Raw genomic sequence first — 24,090 nt, forward strand, 5'->3', positions numbered from 1 at the left:
CATTTTAAAGTAACGATACACTTTACTAGTAAAGTGGAATTTTTAATAATCAAATATAGATTGATTTAGAGTTTTGTAATATCTTTCCATTCCCTTTAATTCTCTTTGCAACCAAATAAAGCCTACTTTCCACCCAAAAAATCAAATGAAGCCTACGCCATGGTGAAAGGAAATCCCTTGATTACAGTTTTCGGATGGATTAAAGAGAATATTCGTATATAATAGGACGCTTTAATAACCAAGATGGTTGCTGAACCCTTCGGCGCGGTGGAGAAAAATAATCTGGTTCAGGATACTCTCCAGCCGGGGGTTGTTAGAGAGGGAACAGTGAGGAGAGAAAAAAAAAAAAAACCGTTCTGGAGAGGATCCTAATCCATGCTTTCTCCTCATTTTATTCTTCCTGTTTCGCTGGCCTTATTAGGCTTTAGCAGTTGGGAGTTAGGAGTTGGGGCAGGACAGAATCCGAGTCTCCCAGAAGGAAAAATAATTTTCCGACACATGGCGAGCCGCGTTCGCGTTTACCCAATTATCCAATCCCCTCCCGATTCACATCTTTTCCCGGTGATTCACTCCCGCCAAAAGCTTGGTATACTCTTCCACTCTCCCTCTAAATGTCCCCAAAAGGTAATATATGTAATTCAAACTCTCTATTTGTTTAATCTTTAAATTGAATTGAATTCACAGGTGCTAGGTACTCTCTCTGATTCTCCGCTCTCCATTAGCTCAGATTTCTTGCTCGAGTTCGAGCAGAATGCGAGGCCGCCTTTTTGTTGTGAAATCTCAACAGGCGAAGGTGAATCGCACTATTGCCGACGATAGAATGCTGGTCAGAATACTCTCATAATCGTCTTTCTTTTAGCAAATTTCAGTTGTTTGGGGTATTAATGATCGTGTAATCGGATTTGCAGGTTCTTGTTCCTCCCCATCCGTTGATCAAGCACTGGGTTTCTGTTCTCAGAGACGAACGAACTCCTAGTCCCATCTTTAGTAAGTAGAAATTCGGCTGTTATCCATTATTAAATGTTTGTCTGTTGAGTTGTTTATGGTTTATACTTCGTCGTGATGGTTTGGTGGCTGAAAATTCGAGGACTTGATTTTGTGTAAAGTTCCAGAGGCTTGGTAACGTTCTGATAGGGTCTTACATTTATACGGCATGCAATTGTTATGGTAAAACGTTAATACTTGTAATGAGAATCTTTGCAAATCAGTGTCTTGAGATCCTCTTTGATAATTCCTTCTTTTTCTCCCAAATTCTAAATATGCCTTCTGTTTTTATTTTTTTGGTTGGGGCAGGGAATGCCATGGCAGAGCTAGGAAGGCTTCTTATATACGAAGCATCAAGGGATTGGCTGGTCAGTTGTTTGTGGTCCTCGAATGCTAATGCATCTTTTAGTTATTGTAGTCTCTTAACTATGTTGGCAAACATAAAACTCGTGAATTGAAAAAGATAGGTGCATGGTAGTTGATACGTACATGGATATGGGTGGAGAGAAAATAAAGAAAAAAGAGAAAATAAGAAAACACAAGAGATTAAATAGAAAAAGTTGGCTTTAAGGACGAAGCTTGACATCTTGGCTTATGGTGAGGAAGCCTACCTCATCTCTTAAGAGATACTTAGAGATTGCAAAGACTCCTTTTCATTCCTTCATATGCCTCTTTTATAGACTTTAAATTTGTTACAAGGAGTTATTCATATACTATGATAACTTCTACCCACGGACTAGCGCATTACATATAACTCCACTAACTAATAGATAACTACAACCATTAAGTACTTCAAAATAACTACATGATAGAGACTGTAGAAAATGTGTAGTATACACATGCAACTCCATCCAAACTATGTAACAGTGGCGTATATATTAACTTTAACAAAGTCGTGATATAGCAGTTATAATTTGACATTGTATGGTATACATTTTCAACAATAACACCCCCTAAAGGAATCCCAAAGGATTGGGGGGGGGGGGGGAGGAGGAAAAAAACAACTTGAGCCCTTGAAAACTATGCTTCCATTTAAGTCAACGAAGGACTGAAGATACATAGGTTTTCCGGTCCACTTGTCCCATAAACTTTGCATGTTCTAATGCATATCTCTTGTTATATTGACATTTAGGGACCGTACACCACAAAGGTTGCATGCTTATTGTAGATATGCCTTCTAGATTGACCCTCAAGAGAATCAAATAGAATGGTACCAAAATTTCCTTGACAATACATATGGCAATTACTTTTAAGGCCCTGTGATGCAATTGTGCTTCCATGGATCGGCCCGAACCCATTTGGGAGTCTAGATGAAGATAAAGCGGGTCCAATTTGGGTCTTTGGGCTAGTAGGATAAATTAGATATTTATTTTCTTTATTAGGATGATATTTAATCTTTATTTATTTTATTTGGTAGGAGATAGCTACTTAGGGAGTTTGTAGTTTCCTTAGTTGAATTAATTTGATTTTCTTAGTGTCCTTGTTTGGAGTTTTAATATAATGGCTTGTAACTTACGATAGAAGATACAGACTTGATAATGGAATAGAATTGGAGAGTGTCACATGGTTGTGAGTGTGATGTGAGGTCCGTGGCCTTATTCTTCTATTGCTGTTATCTTCCCTTTCTTTCTCTTGCTATACTGCCATCATGTTCCCTGCTCTATTCTGGTTTGGGGAATAGTTGCAATCAAGGTTCACTGTATTGGGTTTCGACATCTGAGGAGACCGAAATTTTGGTTGAAACCTGGGAAATTTTGAGGATACCGGGGAAATTTTCTCGGTATGGTGGAAACTTAAGTTTTGACCCCCAAATAGTGTTTTTTTTTTTTTTTGTTTGATTTTTTGTGTACAACCTATTTTAAACATTTCTAACACATTCACATCATTAGTTTCATAAAAAAATACAAAGTCTTACTTGTGTGATGAACCAAAGGTTCGATAATCATTATATTGCCTTGTTGGCTTATATTTTGAAACTTTACTACATAATGACTATATATAGTTTACAATCTACATCAAAACATAAGACATAATCCAAATGATCCAAAATAGATAAAAATATTACATCATCAACAGTTATCTATCAACACTGAACAGTAGTGACTCAATTACTCAACACTCAAAAGTAGTGACTCAATTCCAAGTAGAGTGTCTAGGCGATTCCATCCAAGTAGTGACTCACTACCCTCAAGGCACGCATGTTATCTTTTATAACATTATTTAGTAAGCTATATATAACTTATATCATAAAAAATCAACATTAAGCCACATCAAGTCATTAAAATCAACATTTAGCCACATCAAATCATAAAAAAACAACATTAAGTGACATTAAGTTATAAAGAATCAATTTTTAGAGAAATGCTCTTGTTCTATAATAAGTTTGACTGGTCAAATGATTTTTATTTTTACATGAGACTTTTTGTATTAGGTATAATATAAAACCAGCTTTCTAATAAGTCTAAGATTACTTAAATCTGAGTTGTAATGACATAGTTATGCTTCGGTCAAACTTATTTTAAAGTGAGTGAATGCTGTTAAAATCACCTGGATGAAAATAATTTTAGGGATATCAAAACAAAAGATTATTTTACCGGACTTTTGATTTTTAGCAATGTTTTAACATTATAGGATTTATAAAATTTTCATAATTGAGAAAAATCCTAGCATTTAAAAGTTGAAAATCGCCCTTATAACCAAAATCCAATTTTTGTTCTTGGACCGGGGGGGGGGTTGACTTTTATCCTGTAGGAATTTGATTTTTAAACTATTTTTATTGGATTCAAATAGGGGGTGTTTCCTTATTTATGAATATAGTATTTAGCATAAATGAGTACAAAAAAATGAAAATCTCCACTGTTTCCCCAAGTTTCCCACACTTGGGAGAAAAAATGCAGAAGAGAAGGTCGAAATTTTTCATGTTTTGACCGAAACATGGGAAACCTGGTCGAAACCTGTCAAAACAGGTGATTTTTTAAAATCCCCTAAGGTTTCGTTTCGACCTGGGTCGATACCTGCGAAACAAATTTCGCATATTTCCCTCGAGTTCGCGAACCATGGTTGCAATTTCCAACGGTGGGATCAATGAGGGAGGTTTAAAATGCTGAACATGTGTCTAAAGATCTGTCAGGGTTTTAATAACTAAAAGAAAGTATGGACCCGGTTCACTTCCTACTGCCAGGTACTGTGTCAGTTGGTTGAGTAGCCTTGCTTCCATTGAGGGTTTGTGTGTCCATTGCTAGGCTTCAAGTGGTCTAGCAGTGAAGAATCTTTGCCTGAAATCTCAAGTCCAATGTTGCTTTCAGCAGTGAGATCTTCCTTTCGGAGCATGGCTGTTTTCCGCCTCTTGCTTTAGCTGGAGGTTGAAGATGGAATCTTCCCCTCCTGCCTCCATTATTTGGCTCCACTTTCCTTATTACCCCTTACTCTCCCCTATATTACTTCTTACCCCTATTTTGTTTTTAGTTCCTAAATTATCCCCTCCATAACTCTCTTGTTGCCCCAATGATACATCTTCCTTTAAACCCTTATTTTCAATAATGTCATCCCCTTGTAGATTTGGAATTATTTACGAGATTGCCATTGTCTTCCTTCTTTTGGCTATTGTGCATCTGGGTGGGTCCATAGCAAACCCAAATAGGCCTGGGTTCTAGATCAGCTTGTGGAGTTGAACTTCAGTCACCATAGTATCTGTTGTAAGCTTTATCTTTGACAATGCTTTACCCTATTTTTGTATATTTAATTTTTATATTCGTATAAAATATTCTTGTGTGGTTCAGTCTTGTGTGTATACGAGTTTTTTTCCCCCCTTTAATTTAACATTAAGATTTGCATGTTTATAGAGGATATAGCTTCTATCTAGAGAATGAATGCTATGGGTATCACATGTGTAAAGATTATAATGCAAAATAATAGGGTATTCATCTCTTAGGAAAAGAATGTTCTAACTTCATATTGCAATTTCTATGGAAGCTAATGGATTCATTTTACCACGGCATGGCTCTATTATTATTCAAATGTAGAATCAGTGAACACAAACTTCTGCAAGCCATCTATATTAACACATAACTGGCTTAGTTTCTAGGTTGTTGGCTAGGTCTACCTTGAGCCATGGCAAGGTTTTCTAATCCTAGTTGGAAGGAAAATTTTCCAATTCATGTAAGTAGGGGGAAACTTTTTAACCCCACCATAATTGCGGGGTAACATCTCATTCATATTTTTATACTGATTAATACTTGTACTGGGTCACCTTGTAATCGGCTCCCTCCCCATGACCTGAACCACCATGCCCTCCTCTCCCCCGGTGGTCCTTACCGCTGGCCCCCTAGCCCCCCTGAACCCTCACTCCTCCCTCTCTCCCCAGCTCCTCCTGTTAACAATGACACCATTCCCTCCTCAGTTCTGCCTTCGGCCCTTCCCCTCACCTCCTCCCCTCCCTCTCCCCAGGTTGTTCCCTCCTCCTAAACTAAACATTGGGCCTCCATTGCCCATCCCTCTCCCTCCCCCTCTAGAGTTTGCCTCCCTTTGGTGTTTGTGCTTCCTTCCATCATCGATGATAGGAAAGTTGGCATTTGTCCCTCTGGTCTCCTTGAACCAGATATTGATAAATGGAAGCTTTGCATTGTTGGCCATTTCATGGGTAGCATGCCCCCATTCAGCATTGTTCAAGCTTCTCTCTCAAAGCAGTGGCTGCTCCTTGGTCATATGTAGACCTACATGCTCAATAATGGTATCTTTCTTTTTAACTTCTCCCAAGAATCTGATATGCTTCATGCCTTTGAAGAAGGTCCCTAGTGTGTTGGAAACAAGTCAGTCTTTCTCAGGAAATGGGACGGGGTAACATCTCATTCATATTTTTATACTGATTAATTCTTGTACTGGGTCACCTTGTAATCGGCTCCCTCCCCATGACCTGAACCACCATGCCCTCTTCTCCCCCGGTGGTCCCCGCCGCTGGCCCCTAGCCCTTCTGACCCCTCACTCCTCCCTCTCTCCCCAGCTCCTCCTGTTAATGATGACACCATTCCCTCCTCAGTTCTGCCTTCGGCCCTTCCCATCACCTCCTCCCCTCCCTCTCCCCAGGTTGTTCCCTCCTCCTTGACTAAACCTTGGGCCTCCATTGCCCGTCCCTCTCCCTCCCCCTCTAGAGTTTGCCTCCCTTTGGTGTTTGTGCCTCCTTCCATCATCGATGACAGGAAAGTTGGCATTTGTCCCTCCGGTCTCCTTGAACTAGACATTGATAAATGGAAGCTTTGCATTGTTAGCCATTTCATAGGTAGCATGCCCCCATTCAGCATTGTTCAAGCTTCTCTCTCAAAGCAGTGGCTGCTCCTTGGTCATATGCAGACCTACATACTCAACAATGGTATCTTTCTTTTTAACTTCTCCCAAGAATCTGATATGCTTTGTGCCCTTGAAGAAGGTCCTTAGTGTGTTGGAAACAAGTCAGTCTTTCTCAGGAAATGCGGCCCTTTCAAAAACCTAATCAAAGTCAACTTCAAATCTGCCCCCATTTGGATAACTTGCCTCTACACTATTGGGGTGACAAGGGCCTCAGTATTGTTGGCTCTGTAATTGGAAAACCTCTACACTATTTGTGAGTCTAGAACTTGGGAGGAGATGGAGTACAAGTTGGCAGGCATGTACCTATCTAAGCATGAATGAAGTATGTACTTCCCTCCACCAGAGTTCCCTCCAATTAGACCCCAAAAGCCTCCCACAAGTGACAAGAGCATGATGGAATTGTTAGACCACGTGGCCACTATGTTGCAAAAAATTGAGAAGGGGCAATATGAGAGGACACCGCCAACCAAGGAACTAAATTCAAAAGTTAGGGTTAGTGTTGAAGAAATTTCAGCAATTCCTGCTGTCAAGGAAGAGCTAGTCATTGATGTTCCCATCAACGAGACTCATCTAGAAGAATTCGAAAGCAACAAGGTTGTCACAATGGACAATGAGGTTGAGATTGAGGAACTTGACACTACAACAACTGTGATGATTGTGAACAGCCAAGAGGAAGATCCTGAGGAGCTTGAGATTGAAATTGTGGAGGTTAAGAACACAGTGGTTGAAGGCGTTCATGTGGATGATCCCATGTATACATTTGATGTTGTTAAAGCTAAGCATGTGGAGTTCGTCATCCCATTAAAGTATCTTGAAGATTGAGCTCCTCACATTCTAGACTACATCCTTTTTATCAAAGAGCTACCTGAATTTTTCTATGGCTTGAAGAGGGACGTGCACCATGCTATAATCACCCTCACACTCTACAAAATTCGAGGATGAATTTTTTCTAAGAGAAGGTGAATTGATGCAGATAAGTCACTTAATGGGCTTATTTAATTACAAATAAGCCTTAAGTTGGGTTATGTATATATTGGGCCTTTGATCCTATGGGTTTTCTTGTAATGGGCTTAAAATATGGATGAGATGCCCTAGGGAAGAGTGAGATACTCGACCCAACCTATTCCCCTATCCCTATTCTTCCCTTCAGTCTCTTATTTCTGTTTTATTCATTCTATCGGTCACTGAATTTGATTTTTATTGAATTTAGTAAAGATCCTGCTGGGGATTGGATCACTTGTGACCTAATCTTACATTATGCTAGCTCATTAGCTCCCCTGCTGATGAAACCACCCTGGAAGCCCCTGTCCTTGTGAGTTCTGGTTGCCAGAAAAAAAACAAAGACTCTGTTGTCGATGTAGCCATAGCCACATGCCTCTCCCAAGCACCCCTGATCCTGAGACGGCTTCCACTACTGTCAGAAAACTTGATCCTGTGGTTCCTTTATCCTCAGACCACAAGTCCTAACCGATTTTCCATTCTCAACTCTCTGGGAGCCAATGCCTTTGACATTGATGCTTCTCCCTTGTCATTTGGTTCTTCTAACTCCGGTAGTCACCCATCTTTGCCTCAAGACTCCGACCCCCTGTCGAACAGCTGCTCTGGAGAGGACTCCTCTGCCTTCGATGCAACCTCCCTGTTTGATGAACCCTTAATTCCTCTGCCAAATCGAACCCCCACCGATAACCCCATTTGCTCCTTTACCCCTCCCTTCTCTGCTTTTATCACGCTTAACCTTTCCTCTGACACTCGTCCTCTTTTATCTCTTGCTAGTTCGGCCCATTCGACATCTCTAGCCCAACTCCCTATCTTTAACAATCCCCTTCTCAACCTACTTCCCTCTTCGGTCCAACCCATCTATCCCAACTCCTTTCTATCGGCCCACTCCTCCACCCTGGCCCACCTTTCTCCTTGGTCCATCTTCCTGACCCCTCCTCCCTGACCCACTCTTGTGAACCAGTAACTCTTGAACCTTTGGCCCATTTACCCACCTCCTCTAAATCTGACTTGAATGTCCTTTCTTCTTCACCCGACGGGCTCTTGCGAGCGACCCTTGTCGCTAACGTTGGTTCCACGGCTATCCTGCGAGCTCCTCTCACACCTGCTGAAGACCTCTCATTTGTCCCTCGCGCCACCCTGGCTTCGTGAGCTTCTTTTGCACTGTTGCTTCACCCCCTTTGGGCTCCCTGATTCTCTCACCTCTAAAGACGATCATCTTGTTGTTGCTACTACGATTGCTGTTGTGCGAGTAATTGCTGTCGCCCCTCTCACCACCTCGGCTTTGTGAGTTTCTCTTGCTCCTGCTTCTGTCGCCCCCTAGGCTATGTGTTCCTCTTGACTCTGAAGACGAAGACCTTGGTGCTGCTACTGCTAACTAATCTAGGACTAGGATTGGCAAGGCCAACCTAATCCCAAACTGCAGGATACTTATCAAAGAACAACTAATAGCCAAGGTAGAAGAAGATCTGTAACTCCTTGGATGGTTGAGAGAAGAAGAAGAAGAGGAAGATAGCTTGAAGAAGAAAAACCTCTTAGGCTTCACATCGCAGAGATTTAATTAGATCAAGCACCACATCCATCAGCCTTGATCAAACACAAGACAACTCTTCATGGAGAAGATAATAGCAACAACCATTAATTTATTTATCAAAATCGTTCAAGCTTTAGGAGCCTTCTCTTCTTTATTTATAATGTTGATGGGTAGGGAAATACAAAATAAAAGGTTCCTTAAAAGGAAACCTTAATTCAGTTTCATAATACAATACTTACTAAAAACTGAAATGAGGAACTAACTGAAATTAGAAACTAGCTGAAAAAAGAACCTAACTACTAATGACTTGACTCAACTAATAACTTGACTCTTAAGAAAACAAATACAAGTTAAATTGACCCCTAGTTGAGGCCCATAAAAGTGGCCTATTACACTCAAAACATATGGGATCAAAGGCTAAACATGTATGGAACACAACCCTAGGCTTATTTCTAATAAAACAAGCCTATTTTAGTTATGAATCTGCATCACTAACTTCACTGCTAGAGTCTACCTGACTCTCCTCCTTGCCACGGCTGGTCTCCTACTAGCCTCTCTTGCTCCTGTGGCAACACCTCCCCCTGTCCGAACCATCTTTGGAAATTCTGGCCCTCCAAGTCTCTAGAGACTCGACAGAGAGTCCCCCTCCCTCCACAATGTAAACCATGAGCTGCCTCTCCCTGTCAGCTTTGGCCAACTTTCCTCCTCTTCAGCTACCCCCTATACCACCGTCACCTGCCACCACTTAGCCCATTCTACTCCCTCTAAACCAAAGCTTCCCCCCCCAGTCCCCGAGGCCATCTCCAGCCTCTAAGCTTAGCCCGAAGCCATCTGCCCCATCCAAGGCGCTGATGTCTGGCCCTGCCCAGCCTTCCCCTATCAAAGAGTACCATCGTTGTAAGAAGGGCTCTTTTACTGCTGGCCAACGGCAATCCTCCTCTAGCTCTTCTAAGCTTCCGACCCCATCTCCCTCTAACTCCAAATGACCCCTAGTCTATTTGGAATGTCCGATGCCTTAACTCCTCGGCAAAACATGCCACTATCCGATCCCTTATGAGATCTTCCCATGCCTCTCTTTATTGTCTCTTGGAAACTAGAGTCCTAGAGCCCAATGCTTCTCGTATTGCCTCTTCCATAGCCCCGCTTTGGTCCTTTCTTGCAAACTATGCCAATTGCCCCAATGGCCGGATCAGGATTTTGTGGAACCCTCTCCTTCACTTCACTTTCCTTGCCTCCTAATCTTTCCATCTCTCTATCTCTGACAATTCTGGGGCCAATTGCTGCTTCCTCACCCTTGTTTATGCCCTCAATCGTGCCTTTGAGAGACTCCCCTTGTGGAATGATCTCTCCTCTCCTTGTCTATTGATCCCATGCCCTGGGGGATTGTTGGAGACTTCAATATGGTTAGATTCGGCCACGAAAATGTTGGGGGCAACCCCATTGACCTCCATTCTGTTGAGGCCTTCAACAATTGCCTGGAGGACATTGGCATGAATGACCTTCGTTGGTCCGGTGCCAAGCTCACTTGGCATAACCGCAGAAGTGGCATCAATCGAGTTGCTTGAGCTTGATAGGGCCCTTGTCAATAAAGCCTGACTTGTTTCTTTCCGCTCCTGTCATGCCACTTTCGACCCTCCCAATTTATCTCTGTCCCATCTCTCTCCTTGTTTACCCTTCCACCTCCTTCGGTCCCAAGCCCTTCAAATTCTTTGACATGTGGACCCTTCATCATGATTTCCTTCCTCTCGTCTATGAGGTGTGGTACATCCCCTTGTATGCCTTCTCCTCCCCCCTCATTTCCTTCTCTAGGAAGCTTAGGAATGTCAAGGCCGCCCTCAAGCTCTGGAACTCCAGATGCTTTAGCAACATCTTTGACAAGACTTCCTCTTGTAAGTCCAAGCTTGAAGCTATCCATGCTAGGCTTCAGCTTGATCTCCTCAACCCGACCCTAGTTGAGGAGGAAAAGTTTCTTTCCCTTGAGCTCTCCCTCCTCCTGTCTCAAGAAAGCTTTCTCAGGCAGAAATCCCGTATTAAATGGTTGGAGCTCGGAGACTCCAATTCTTCTTTCTTCCACCGATCCATCAAAGGTTAGATCAATGCCAATTCCATCTTTCACCTCTAGAGATGGATCCTCCCTCCACGATCCTAAGGAAATCAAATATGAGGCTTCTTCTTTCTCCTCTAATTTGTTTAATCCCCCCTCCCCTCCATCCCATCCCCCCTATGATCAATAAATTCATCTCCTGACCATCTCCTCCCCTCCCTACAATCCATCCCTTTTGATGAGGAAATCACCTTTGTTGTCCTCTCCCATAAGGCCAATAAAGCTCCTAGGCTTGATGGCTTCAGCATGGGGTTTTTCACCTTTTGCTGGGATATCATCAAGGTAGACCTCATCCGGGTTATCAAGGGCTTTTCTTTGATCTTAGCCAAATCACTGGTGTAAACCATACCTTCCTCTGTCTCATCCCCAAATCTAAAGGGACCTCTTCCATGCAAGACTTCAGATCCATTTCCCTTTGTAACTTAGTTTACAAATTCATTGCCAATATTCTCTCTCTCTGCATCCAGAAGGTCATTGACACCCTGGTCAGCCAAAATCAGTCTGCCTTTATTTCTGGAAGGAGCATTGCCAATAACATTATCCTGTGTCATGAAATTGTCTGTGGCTCTGACCACAAATCTTATGGTTCGGCGGCCCTCCTCAAAATTGACTTTCATAAGGTTTTTGATTCCATTCGTTGAGATTTCCTATCCAATATCCTTCTCCAAATGTCCTTCCCCCCTAACTTTGTTAAATGGATTCTTGCCTACATTTCCACCCCCCGGTTCTCTATTCTTGTCAATGGCAGTATGGCTAGCTATTTCTCTTCCTCGGTAGGAATCCGCCAAGGCTGGCCGCTATCCCCCTTCCTCTTCTCCCTTGGCCTCGAGTCCTCTCTAGATCCATCCAATCCTCCACCGACCTCCATCTCATCTCCCCCATCCCAAATGCAAATCTCTCTCCCTCACCCACCTCGCTTTTGCAGACGACCTTATGATTTTTTCGAAAGCTAACCTCCTCTCCATATCCTTCTTCATGTCATCCCTTCGCCTCTTTGAGAGCCTTTCTGGTCTCCGTATTAATCTCCTCAAATCCCGTATCTTCACCTCTGAGATCTTCGATTCTTTGAAAGCCTGCCTCCTTGATATCACCGGCTTTTCCCTTGGCTCTTTGCCTTCCTCTCATTCCTACCAGGCTCTTTGCCCATCACTGCACCTCCATCCTCAATCTTCTGCGGAAGAGACTTCAGCTTTAGAAAAGTAAACTTCTCCTATTTGAGGTGCCTTGAGCTCTCCAGATCCGTGACTCATTCGGTGTACCTCTATTAGTCTAGAATCTTTGTTCTCCCTCCCTCCACCATCAAAGCTGTCGAGTCCCTCATTTGCTCCTTTCTTTGAAAAGGAAGTGATTCTACCTAGTTCCTTCGCCCCTCCAATTGGAATTTTGTATGCCTCCCAAAAGTTGAAGGAGGCCTTGGCCTCAGGCGCATCATAGACATGAACTCGGCAAGCATCTTCAAGCTGATCTGGAGGATCGCTTCCAAACAAAACAGCATTTGGTTCTCCTGGGTTTACTCCCACCTCCTTAAGCTGAACTCCATTTGGACCGCCACTCCGGATCTGGAATCCTCTTGGGTCTGGTGGCATCCTCAGTTTAAGACCCTTAGCGTTGGAAGCTATCACTTACTCCATTGGGAATGGTGCCTCTACCTCCCTCTAGCTTGACCCTTGGCACTCATCCGGAGTTCTCCTCCACTTTATCAGTCCTAGGACTGTCTACTCCTTGAGGCTGGACCGGCTGGCTATTGTCTCACCCGTCCTTAATGATGGATGGCCTCCCCCTCCCCACCCCTACCTTGGCTAGCATCTGGACCTCTCTCCCCCTGGTCACAGAGGAAGGGAGGCCTCCATCCTTCGGAATCCTTCTCCCTCCAAGATGTTCAACTTCTCCTCTGTCTGGAACTATGTGAGACCAAAAGCCCCTCCTGCTCTTTGGCGCAAAGTCCTCTGATTCAAAGGCCACATCCCCTATCATAGCTTTTGGCGGGCTCTCACCAACTGCCTCGCTATGCAGTCTTTCCTCAGATTTATCGTCGTATCCAGGTTTCTCCTGCTTGTTGCCTTTGCTAGAGAGGAACTGAGGATGCTGATCATCTTTTTTTCTCCTTTCTCTTTTCCTCCACCATTTGGAAGAAATTCCTTTCTCGCTGTTGGCCCTCTTGTAAAGAGTCCTTCCTCTCAGTAGGGAATGACTCTGGGTGTATATGACTTTTCATGGACCCACCATTTGTGATATTACTGGTAACCTTGCTTTTTGTGCCACCATCAACCACCTTTGGATGGAGAGGAACCTTCGTAGATGGATGTCCAACTTCTGCCCCTTTGACAAGATTTAGAATGCCATCTACTTCGACGTCAGCATCAAACTTGCTGCTCTCCCCCACTGATCGGTCACTGACTCCCCAAGGAACAAGCTTCCTGGGGCCTCCCCTCTTCTATCTTATCCCCCCCCCTCTTGAGAGTTTGTATCCCCTAGCTGTTATCCCCCTTTTTTGATTGTTCCCATGGTTGGCTTTTCAGCCTGTGCCCCCCCTCCATTCCCTTGTATATTCTTCTTCTTTCTTGGCTTTATATATATTTTTTCATCCCAAAAAAAGAAAAAAATATATATATATATATACAGAAGTTACTGCCTTGGAAGCAGCCTGGTGGTTGACTGGTTAGGAAGATCCCAGAATTTCTGTCTATCATGTACTTTACTGCTCAATGTTTTATTTACTGCCTTACATATGCTCTGGGGATTTTGATGTGGCAAATTTATTCATTTCATACTAGATGTATCTATACACAATTCGTTTTTACACATACTTTTGGCTTTAAACTTCATCTCCTGATGAAGTTGGTAGGAATTATGCCTTAAATCAAATGTACAGATTCATATCTCATCATAGATAGGGCTGCCAACTAAGATTTCTCAACAATATTGATTCTCACTGCTTATATAAGCATGTTGCTTCAAAATAGATGATGCCAAGTCTATAGAATGGAGATTTTAGTATTGTTTTTTCTTTGATAGTGTTGATTACCAACTGGGGGAAAGTGGAGCAGCAATAATCAAAGATCACTATCTGCCTTCCAATCTTGGTCTGACACTTCAGCATAGGCCTCTGCCCCTGTTCAGTGCATCAGTTAAATGCAGTTCTCCTGACATGCCTGTGTCATGTCCCTCCTGTGCCTGATCAGACTGCTGCATTAAGTCAATAGTTTTCTGGAACCGCTTTACCTGAAAATGATATACTTATTATCTTCCTGTGAAAATTTTCAACGTTTTTAATTTGGAGAAAGATATAATATGTCCCTTTCGGTAATATCTGAATCCAGCATGTTCTGCTTGTTATTTTCATAAAATGGAACTGTCTCAGTACTCCACTTCTATTTCTGAAATTTATTCTCCTAACATGTTGTCATTTCCCTAATTGCGTTACCTCTAATAGTATCACTTATTGGTTCTTAAAAGTTCACGTTGTGCTATTTTGGGAACTTGGAAAATATGAAAAACCTATGGTGGAAACAAATCCAAACTTGAAATTATGTATTGCTTAGCGTGTGGTTGTGTTTCTCATTTCACGTCAGTTACCGGTATTTACTCAAAGTCCTGCCTACATTTTTGTGTGATTGCTTACAGCCTACTGTCACTGGCGAAATTCAATCACCGATGGGTGTTGCTTCTGTCGAATTTATTGATCCAAGGGAACCTGTGCTGGTTAGTGTTTAAAATTTATAAGCATTAGTTTTCGTGTTGTTTGTGTGACAAGCCATGCTACTGTACTGGTTTTCTGTCCTGAATTTATTCTGCACGTGTGTTATTGTCTAATGAGATTTTTTTTTGGTATAGATTGGGTTATTTATTTAGTATTTATGTTTGCTTTGTGTTAGTTTGGCAATTTAGAGGACTTCTATTGAACCATCATCTAACACAGGATTCTTTTAGTCTAGCAGGTTGTCCCCATCTTGAGAGCTGGGCTTGCTCTTGTTGAGCATGCATCATCAATCTTGCCAGCAACAAAAACGTATCATCTGGGTAAGGATAAGTTAATGTAGTCCTAATGAAACATAAGTGGGGTTTTTCTCCTTAAATCTTTGTTAGGCCCTAGGTATTGCATGATTTGCTTAATGTTAGGAAGGATATTTTTAAGACTTCCCTTATGGAGTCCTTATGATAGCGGGCATAAAATGGGTCTGACATGGGTTGCACATCCATGCAGTTTTGACTCAGTTCCAAGCATCCAGTTTTAAACCAAAATCCCACTCTAGATTCATATTTGACCCACCGCCACCGCCACCACCACCGCCACCGCCACTGCCACCGCCACCGCCACCGCCATATGGAGTTGGTCGATATGATGATCCTCTTTATGGAGCTGAAAGAGGAGTGAAGCTGAACTCAATTTTTATGGGGATAACTTCCCAGAGCATTATCTTGATTGGGTTCACAGTTTTGAGATATTTTTCAGATGGTATGGGTTAACTGAGGCCAAAAAGATTCTTTTTGCAGAAGCTAAGTTGAAGGGCACAGCACGAAATCGGATTTGAAGCATCTAGATAGTCACTACTTAGGCTGAGATGAGTGAAGCCATGAACCGGAGACCTATTTACCACAAGCTGCGTATAACCTCAACTTCGCACGACTTAGCCACTCGATCTGATTTTGAGTGCGATGAAGCAGTACTGGTGGCAGAGTTCTGCAATGGATTGCACCCTCAGATCAGTGCTGCACTAGCATCTAGTTGACTGCCTACCTGACTACAAGTAGCACATGCAGCTCAAGTTTGGGCAATTGAAACAAAAAAGAATGATAATGTAGGAGTATGTGGCCACATTTTACTGTTTTGCTACTTTTGAGTGGGATGAGGAGGTATTGCTGGCACAGTTCCTCAAGGGATTGCACCCTCTGATCAGTGCTACTCTAGCATTCGATTGACTGTCTACAATGGAAAATGCTGTACTGGTGGAATGTCAAGTAGAAGAAAGTCCGAAGAAATCATACACTTAGAATACTTTTATAGATACTTTTTCTAGGGGTAATAGTTCTAGCTAACAACAATCTTCTCCACAAGTAAAGTAATTCAGAAAGTCACACGCTAGGGGTTCATTTATTGCATCTTCACTACCTAACCGGTCATATACTTCACATCGGCATGGTTCCGAAGACCTCCTGTGATTCCCAAGGTTTCCATTCAGTGTTTTACAGGTCAAGCTACAAACATATTAGTACTTAGTCCCAACCATTTGGTAGTTTACATTTATGAGGATTCTTTTGTACCTTTTGTCCCAAAATAGCAAATGAATCTTGAGACAGATAGACAGTTAATTTGGAGTTAAAGCGTGAGCCCGGTGAAGTCAATGGCAATGACAATGATGATGGGTGACAACCTTGTTAATGTCTTGTTTTCACCACTCATAAGGTCTCTAAGGATGAAGATTGGCACGATAGTTGTATCTTCCAGACCCGCATGAAGTGCAATGACCAATTATGTGGCATGGTGATTGATAGAGGTAGTTGGATGGGAGAACATCACTAATCTCAAGATTATTGATAGGTATTTTTTTTTTTTTTTGGGATGAATAAATAATTTATTTCCAAGACGAGAAAGAATATAAAAGGGGAAGGAGGGGGGAGGGCCAAACGGGAACAAACCCCTCCAAAAGGGGAAGGCCGAAGCCTCTAAAAAAATCTAACTATGTGGAACCACAATAGGGGGGATGAGAGTGCAAGAGAGGCCTTAAGATACAATAATGAGCTTGTTCCTTAGGGTGTCAAAAACTGGGAGTTGACAAAGCGTTCTAAGTTTGGAAGAAACGTCAAAGTAGATGGCTTTTCAAATCCCCTCGAAAGAGCGGGAATTGGGGGTCCATCTACGAAGGTTCCGTTCCATCCAAAGATGGTTGACGGTGGCGCAAAAGGCTATCTTTCCGACTGTGTCACAAATGGAGGAGCCACTATAGGTTATGTCAACCTAGATCCATTCACGGGGGAGGGGGAGGATGGGATGGGTGGATGGCCAACAAGAACGGAGGACCTTCTTCTAGGTGGAAGCAAAGAAAGGGCAGGAGAAGAACAGATGGTCCACATATTTAGTAGCATTCTAGCACATACAGCAGGAAGTAGGAACCTGAATGTGGTGGTAATTGAGAAAGGACTGTGTTGGGAGGCAGTAGGAGAGAGCTCGCTAGGCAGTGAAGCTGTGATGAGAAATGTACCCTTTAAACTATACAATATTGCGCCAAGGAATGAAGGGGCCTTTGGAATGGATAAAGTTCCAGGCAGAGGTAGAGGAGAAGCGGCTTGAGGGGGAGGGGATCCACTTAACCGAATCAGGCAATCCCCTATGGCCAGGAGGGATGGGAGGAAGAGAGGACCAGTGATCAGCCAGGGGGAGGGAGAAATGGTGGGGTCCAGCCATGGAGAGAGAGGATGGAAGCCACGGTGGTAGAACGGGAGGAGCCAAAGGAGGATAAGATTCTAGGAGTGATTAGAGGGAGAAGGATGCCAGGAGGATGCTAAGGGTCAAGCCAAAGCAAGGTGGAGGAGCCATTGCCAATTGAATAGGAAATGGCAGGGAGGGCAAGGGGTCTGAACTTGAGGATGCAATGCCAGATCCATGAAGCTTCAGGGGGAAGGGGGCAGTCCACAGGGAATCAAATTTGAGGGGAACTGAGTAAACCTAGGAGACCCGAATGCTTCGTTGCTTAGAGACAATCTTCCAGATGAGCTTAAGGATAGCGGCATAATTGACATTGGAGATATTACGGAGGCCCAAGCCACCTTCGGCCTTTGGCCGACAAACCTTAGTCCAACTCATAGGGTGAAAGAATCTGGTGGCATCGGTGCCTTTCCACAGGAAGGCATAGAGGAGAGAATCGATGGCTTTGGAGGTGGAACCGTGGAAGCGGGTATGCGAAAAATTCCGAAACAGTAGAGATAGAGGGACTGGAGGACATATTGGATAAGGATGAGGCGGCCAGCATGAGAGAAGAGTTTACCTTTCCAGGGCTGAAGTCTTTTCCTTAGGGAGTCCAGAATAGGAGAGCAATGATGGGGGGAGAGCCAAGTGGAAAGAAGGGGAGGCCCGAGATATTTAACAGGGATGGTTCCGAGAGAGAAACCATTGATGGCAAGGAGCTGGGATTGGCGGACCTTGGAAATACCCAAAAGAAAGAGGTTGGACTTGAGGAGATTGATTTTCATACCCGAAAGGGACTCAAAAAGATGGAGAGATGCCATGATGTTAGAGATGGAAGTCGGATAGGCCTTAGAGAAGATCATGAGATCATCCGCAAAGGCGAGGTGGGTTAGCCTGAGGCCTTTACATTTGGGGATGGGAGAGATGGGGTGGAGATCAGTGGAGGATTGGATTGAGTGGGAGAGAACGGCCAGACAGAAGAGGAAGGGGGAGAGGGGGCAGACCTGTCTAATGCCAACCGTTGATGAGAAGTAGCCTGTAGGACTGCCATTGAGGAGAATAGAGAATCAGGGGGTGGAGATGCACGAGAGAATCCAATGGACAAAGGAGGGGGGAAAGGACATTTGAAGAAGGGCATTAGCAATGAAATCCCAACGGATAGAGTCAAAGGCCTTATGAATATCGATTTTGAGAAGGACTATTGGGGAATGAGATTTACGATTGAAGCCTCTTACAATCTCATGGCAAAGGATGATATTATCAGAGATACTTCTCCCAGCAATGAAGGCAGACTGATTTGGACTGATGAGGGAGTCAATGACCTTTTGAATACGATTGGCAAGGATCTTAGCAATGAATTTGTCGAGGACTTTACAAAGGGAGATAGGCCTGAATTCAGTCATACTTTGAGCTCCCTCTTTAGGAATGAGGCAGAGGAAAGAGTGATTGATACCAGAAATCTGAGAGGGGTTGAGGAAGAAGTTGCGGATGGCGCAGATGAGATAATCGCGGATGATGTGCCAACAAGAGGAGAAGAAGCCCATGCTAAAGCCATCAGGGATGGGGCTTTATTGGATTTTTGATGAAGGACCGCAGAAAGGATCTCGTCATCGGAGGGGATGACATGAAGGGATGGAAGGAGATGATCAGGAACAAATTTGTTAAGGATGTTGGGGAGTGAAGGGGAGGCCAAATAGGAGGGGGGTGGAAGATCTCCTTCAAGAAGGTGACAACTTTTGCTTTGATGGCATTTGGGGAGAGAAGCTCCTGGCCAAAGCGGGAGATGAGCTTATGGATAAAGTTAGCATTTGTTCAACTTTTGAGGGAGCGGTGGAAGTAAGCTGAGTTGGAATCCCCAAGCTCGAGCCACTTAATCCTAGCTTTCTGACGAAGAAATGATTCTTCCTGGGCCAGATGGGAGGAGAGTTCCGAAGCTACCAATTTCTCATCAGCTGCCAAAGAAGGGTTGAGAGGGTCCTGTTGGAGCCTGGATTGGATGAGGTCAAGGTTTGCTTGGCAAGGGGAGACCTACTCAGAGATGTTACCAAATGTGGCAGAATTCCAGGCTTTGAGGACCGTTTTAACCCTCTTGAGCTTTTTGGCAAAGGCAATGAGGGGAGAAGAGGAGACAGGGGTGGGGATGGCCTAGGTATCTCGAACTAAGGGGAGGAAATCATCATGAAGGGTCCACATGTCAAGAGAGTTTGAATGGTTTGGGACCAAAGGATATGTGAGGCTGAACAAAAAGAGAGATGGGGGAATGGTCAAAGATGTTAGGAAGATCAAAGTATGCGTGCGAGGAAGGAAAAGAGGAAAGCCAAGCTTCATTGACAGGGCGGCGGTTAAGCTTACAAGCCACACTATCAGGCCCACTACGACGATTGTGCTAGGTAAAATTAGCACCAGACCATCTAAGGTCATCCAGCCCTATATCCTTAATACAATCATTGAAGGCATCCGAGGAAAGGGTGTCAATAGGTGTGCCTCCCAAATTCTCATGAGAAGCCTGAACCACATTAAAATCTCCTCCAATACCCCAAGGGATGGAGGAAAGGGTGGAGGAGGAGCGGAGATCGGCCCACAGAGGGAGTCTGTCAGGTGCTCGATTAAGAGCATAGACAATAGAGAAGAAGGAGAGGGGGGAGCTCGAAAGAGGAGAATAGGAGAAGTGGATGACTTGGGAAGAAGAGGCAACATGGGTGATGTGGATAAGTTGAGGATTCTAGAGAATCCAGATGCACCCATTGAGGGAGTGAGGGTAGTTGGTGACGTAGGACTAAGATGGGGCAATGGAAGCAATGATGCGGGGGTCATTAGTCTCAAGAACACAGGTTTCAAGGAGGCAACAAACAACTGATTTGGATGATTTAATGCAGGAGTGAATGACAACATGTTTGGCAAAGGAATTGAGACGTCTAACATTCCAGATGGTCTAATTAATCATTTGCAATTGGGGAGAGGGGGCTGCCGAGGCTCAATCGAGCAAGAACAAGGCCCAGTCTTATGGTTGGTGTGGCGGGAATATCCTTTAAGGGGGGATGGGGAGGGGGAGGGGTTGGTGGTGGTTTTGGGGATGGCCTGGCCCTTGGAACGGGCAAGGCCAGGCTTGATCTTCTTCTTAAGGACAACCACAGAGAGTCTGGGGTGAACTGAGGGAGTCAATTCAGACAGGGAAGGTTGAGGGGGGCCTTCAGTGCATGGGTAGGTAGTAGCAAGCAGGGGACTCGGGTGAAGAGCCCTAGTGGCCAAGTTAGCATCACTCAATCCAGACAAGGCTGACAGGAGGCCAGCAATGTCTTCAGTAATGGTTCCAACTTCAGCGGAGGCAACGGTGGCATCAGTCCATCTTGGTTGGGCTGGCAGGAGGCCATCAGTGATCTCAGCATTGGTGTTAGCAGCAGCAGTGTCCAACTTCAGCAAATAAGAGTCCATGACAGAAGGAGAATCGGGGATGACGCCTTCCAAGGCATGAGATGGCAAGGGAGCGGGGCAGGTAGTTCCATGATCAGACTAGTGCCCAATGGAGGAAGCCAGGATATGGAGAAGAGACCTCAGTGATGAATTGGACTACGGAGATGAAATCCCTTCAGCCATCGAGAGAGACAAGCAACAGAGAGTCATAGGAGCAGAGACGTGGCAGGCGCCTATCAAGGCGGTGGCAGGGGGGCATCGAGAACAGAGACCTATGGTACTATCGGAGACATCATCGGAGGGGCGGCGATCAGGGAGCATGTGACCGGAGAAGTAGCAGATGGTGGGAGACCATCAGGGGATGATAGGTTTTTGTTTACATATTCTTATTAGTGGATTTGAAGATATAGTATAATGTGACGTCCTCCCTTTGAAGGTGTGTCACATTCTTCTTGGTCGATTGTGGCTGTTTGATAAGAAGGTACATCATTGTGGGATGTCTACTCTTTTAAGCACGATAATAAAAAAAAAATGGAGTTTCTAATTTGTTGATTCAGATGGCCTCCTTGGTTCTTATCCAAATTTGACGGAGTTGAGTTCTTTTCATAGGAGGAGAGTTGATGCAGTGGCTCTAGAGTGGTTGGACCAATATGACCGGCTTTGGATACCCTAGTGGAATCGAGCCAACTTGGGTTTTCGATCTAATAAAGGTTGGTAGTTGTTTTAGTTTGTAGTCCTTTTCTTTTATATTATCATGTTTTGATTTGAATATGTTATGTAGGAAATAGGAGATGGTTTGAGTTATTTGGGTTTTACATTCCAGTTAGGAGTCTTGTCTCTTCAATTAATATACTTGTAACCAATGAACTCAGTTTTTAGAATGAATAGAAATAGATCTGGGTACACTATGTCGTGTGTGGGAGACTATGGTCGTGGCTTTTTCTCGTGTAACTTTGAGTTTCGGTCTCAGGTATTTTCCTGTTCTCTTGTTGGGACTTCCCCATATTCTACATGAGTTGGATTTGCATTCATGGTTGATTTTGATGAATTTTTACATAGGGTTATTATAAGTGCAACGACCTAGTCGTAGTGTTTCACACAAGGTTGCATTTATGTGCCATGTGGCAGACTTGGATGGCGTCGGTGGCTCTTTGTGTTTAAGGAACTTGCAAGACTCACTATTTATATTGCAGCCCAAAACAATCATTGGATGGAAGTGATTAAAATGTAAATTTACAGTTTCATAAGAATTATAAAGCTACCTTTCACTATAACGGAATCCGGTGACATTTCTAGAATTTTTATCACTTTGAACTCATTTTTAATGCACTTTCCCCCTTATTTTGTGTTGAAACTTGACCAGTATGAGATGGGTGGAGTCCTCTATCTCGTGACCATACATGGTTGTTGAAGTGGCAAATAATGATGGATATCAAATTTTGGTGGATATTCATTGTTAATGTACCCCCCTTTTATATCTAATGCTACATGGCAAGCTATTCGAACGGTCCTATATCCAACCACCTAGAGATTAGTGTTTTTAAAACCAACTAATTTCCCATAATCTCAGAATTAGGAACTACGAACCAGAATAGTGAAGTCAATTAACAGAAATTCAGCAGGTCTGATTTAGTGATGCAGCTCAAATACATCACATTGCTACACAAGAGCCAATTAGAGGCCTATATTAAAGCTCCAAAGGAGAGGTGCGTCCAGAGTGATGCGTGACTGACTTATTCATTTAAGGCTTAAAGGAAAGTTCTATAGGACAATCGTTTAACCAACTATGATGTATAGGGCAGAATGCTGGGCTGTTAAGAAGTGTCATATAGATAAACTATGTGTAACAAAGATGCGGATGTTGAGATGTTTGGGCGGCAAAATTAGAAAGTATAAAGTAAGGAATGACATATTAGATTAGATTGGGAGTTACCCTGATTCATGATAAGCTCTAAGAAAGTCGTTTGATGTGGTATGACCATGTTGAATGGAGGCATGGGATGCACTAGTAAGGAGGAGGGACCTGATTCAGATTGAAGGAACTAAAAGAGCTAGGGGCAAGCCTAAAATTACAATAGGAGACGTTGCAGAAAGACATGCATAGTTTAGGTTTTGTCCCAACTAGGTGGGATTTTACTGATTGTATTCCTTTTCCTTTTATTTTTGCTTTTACTTTTCTTTTGTTGTCTTTGATTAGACCCATGTCCAACCCCATTTAGTTGGGAAAAGGCTGAGTAGTTGTTATTTGTATACACTGTTACTAGTCACAAAGTGATTATTTTAGATATCTAGGCTCAATCATAAATAAAGAAGGTGATATAGAGGATGATGTTTCATAGAGAATTAAAATAGGATGGATGAAGTGGAGAGGTGAGTCCAGAGTGTTAAGTGATCGACTTATTCCTTCTTATTCCTTTAAAACTTAAAGGAACATTTTATAGGACAGTCATACGATTGGTTGTGATCTATAATGCGGAATGTTGGGCATTTAAGAAGCATCATATAAATAAACTCAATGTAGCGGAGATGAGGATATTGGATTGATAAGTGGCAAAACTAAGAAAGATAAAGTAAGGAAAGATCCTAGTGGAGCTGATTTGCGAGTAACTCCGATAGATGATAAGCTATGAGAAAGTCATTTGAGGTGATATGGCCATTTTCAACAGAGGCTTTTGGATGCTTCAGTATGAAAGAGTGACTTGATTCAGATTGAAGTAAAAGTGCCTGAGGCAGGCCTAAAATGACTCCAAGAGAAGTGGTGGGGAAAGACATGCATAGCGTAGGCTTTGTATCAAGTATGGACCTTGAACAAAGCTGATTGGAGGGGAAGGATCCATGTAGCGGACCCCATTTAGTTGGGATAAAGCTGAGTAGTTGTTGATACACTGTTACTAACATAAAATCTCTCTCTCTTGTGGAATGTAAACCTTATTTTGTACATGACTTCTTTTCCTTTCTGTAGTGAGTATCTTCAAGGGTCTTATTTTTTTGTTACTGTAATTGTGGATGTTATATTCATTTCTTTTGCAAATTTAGGAATAAGCAGAGATGAGATGACACTTCTGCCAAGTATATATTTGAACAAGTAAGTGTCTCTCCTTGCTTCTCTGATTTCATCATCTCCTGTGATTGTTAGTGTATATATTTGAACTGATCAATTGAGTTCTCCATGCAACCAAACCCCACCTAAGATCTTTCAGGCTTTACTTTAAGTTCCTATACCTTTTGAATTCTTTTTTGTTTTGTTTCTATTAGGAATCAATTTTGTATTTGCTTGTATTTCTGGTTGAGAGTCCACACCTCATTTGTCAATGA

At 43.1% G+C, this 24,090-nt stretch overlaps 1 protein-coding gene across 6 annotated transcripts in view; it reads left to right on the plus strand.

The window, feature by feature from the left end:
- The first annotated feature begins 243 nt into the window (after window positions 1-243).
- The window catches only part of LOC122070454 (uracil phosphoribosyltransferase-like), a 37,367-nt gene continuing 13,520 nt past the window's right edge, over window positions 244-24,090 (plus strand). For 2 of the 6 annotated variants that reach the window (XM_042634607.1, XM_042634608.1), the window contains exons 1-7: window positions 247-624; window positions 728-826; window positions 909-987; window positions 1,294-1,352; window positions 14,586-14,663; window positions 14,900-14,981; window positions 23,812-23,860. In XM_042634607.1, coding sequence (XP_042490541.1) covers window positions 376-624; window positions 728-826; window positions 909-987; window positions 1,294-1,352; window positions 14,586-14,663; window positions 14,900-14,981; window positions 23,812-23,860 — 695 coding nt within the window. In that variant the 5' untranslated portion in view covers window positions 247-375. Of the gene's footprint in view, window positions 625-684; window positions 827-908; window positions 988-1,293; window positions 1,353-14,585; window positions 14,664-14,899; window positions 14,982-23,811; window positions 23,861-24,090 lie in introns of all 6 variants that reach the window. The other 4 variants (XM_042634610.1, XM_042634606.1, XM_042634605.1 and 1 more) reach the window with 4 other exon arrangements.

This window comes from Macadamia integrifolia, unplaced genomic scaffold, assembly GCF_013358625.1.
Source record: "Macadamia integrifolia cultivar HAES 741 unplaced genomic scaffold, SCU_Mint_v3 scaffold928, whole genome shotgun sequence".
Lineage (NCBI taxonomy): Eukaryota > Viridiplantae > Streptophyta > Magnoliopsida > Proteales > Proteaceae > Macadamia > Macadamia integrifolia.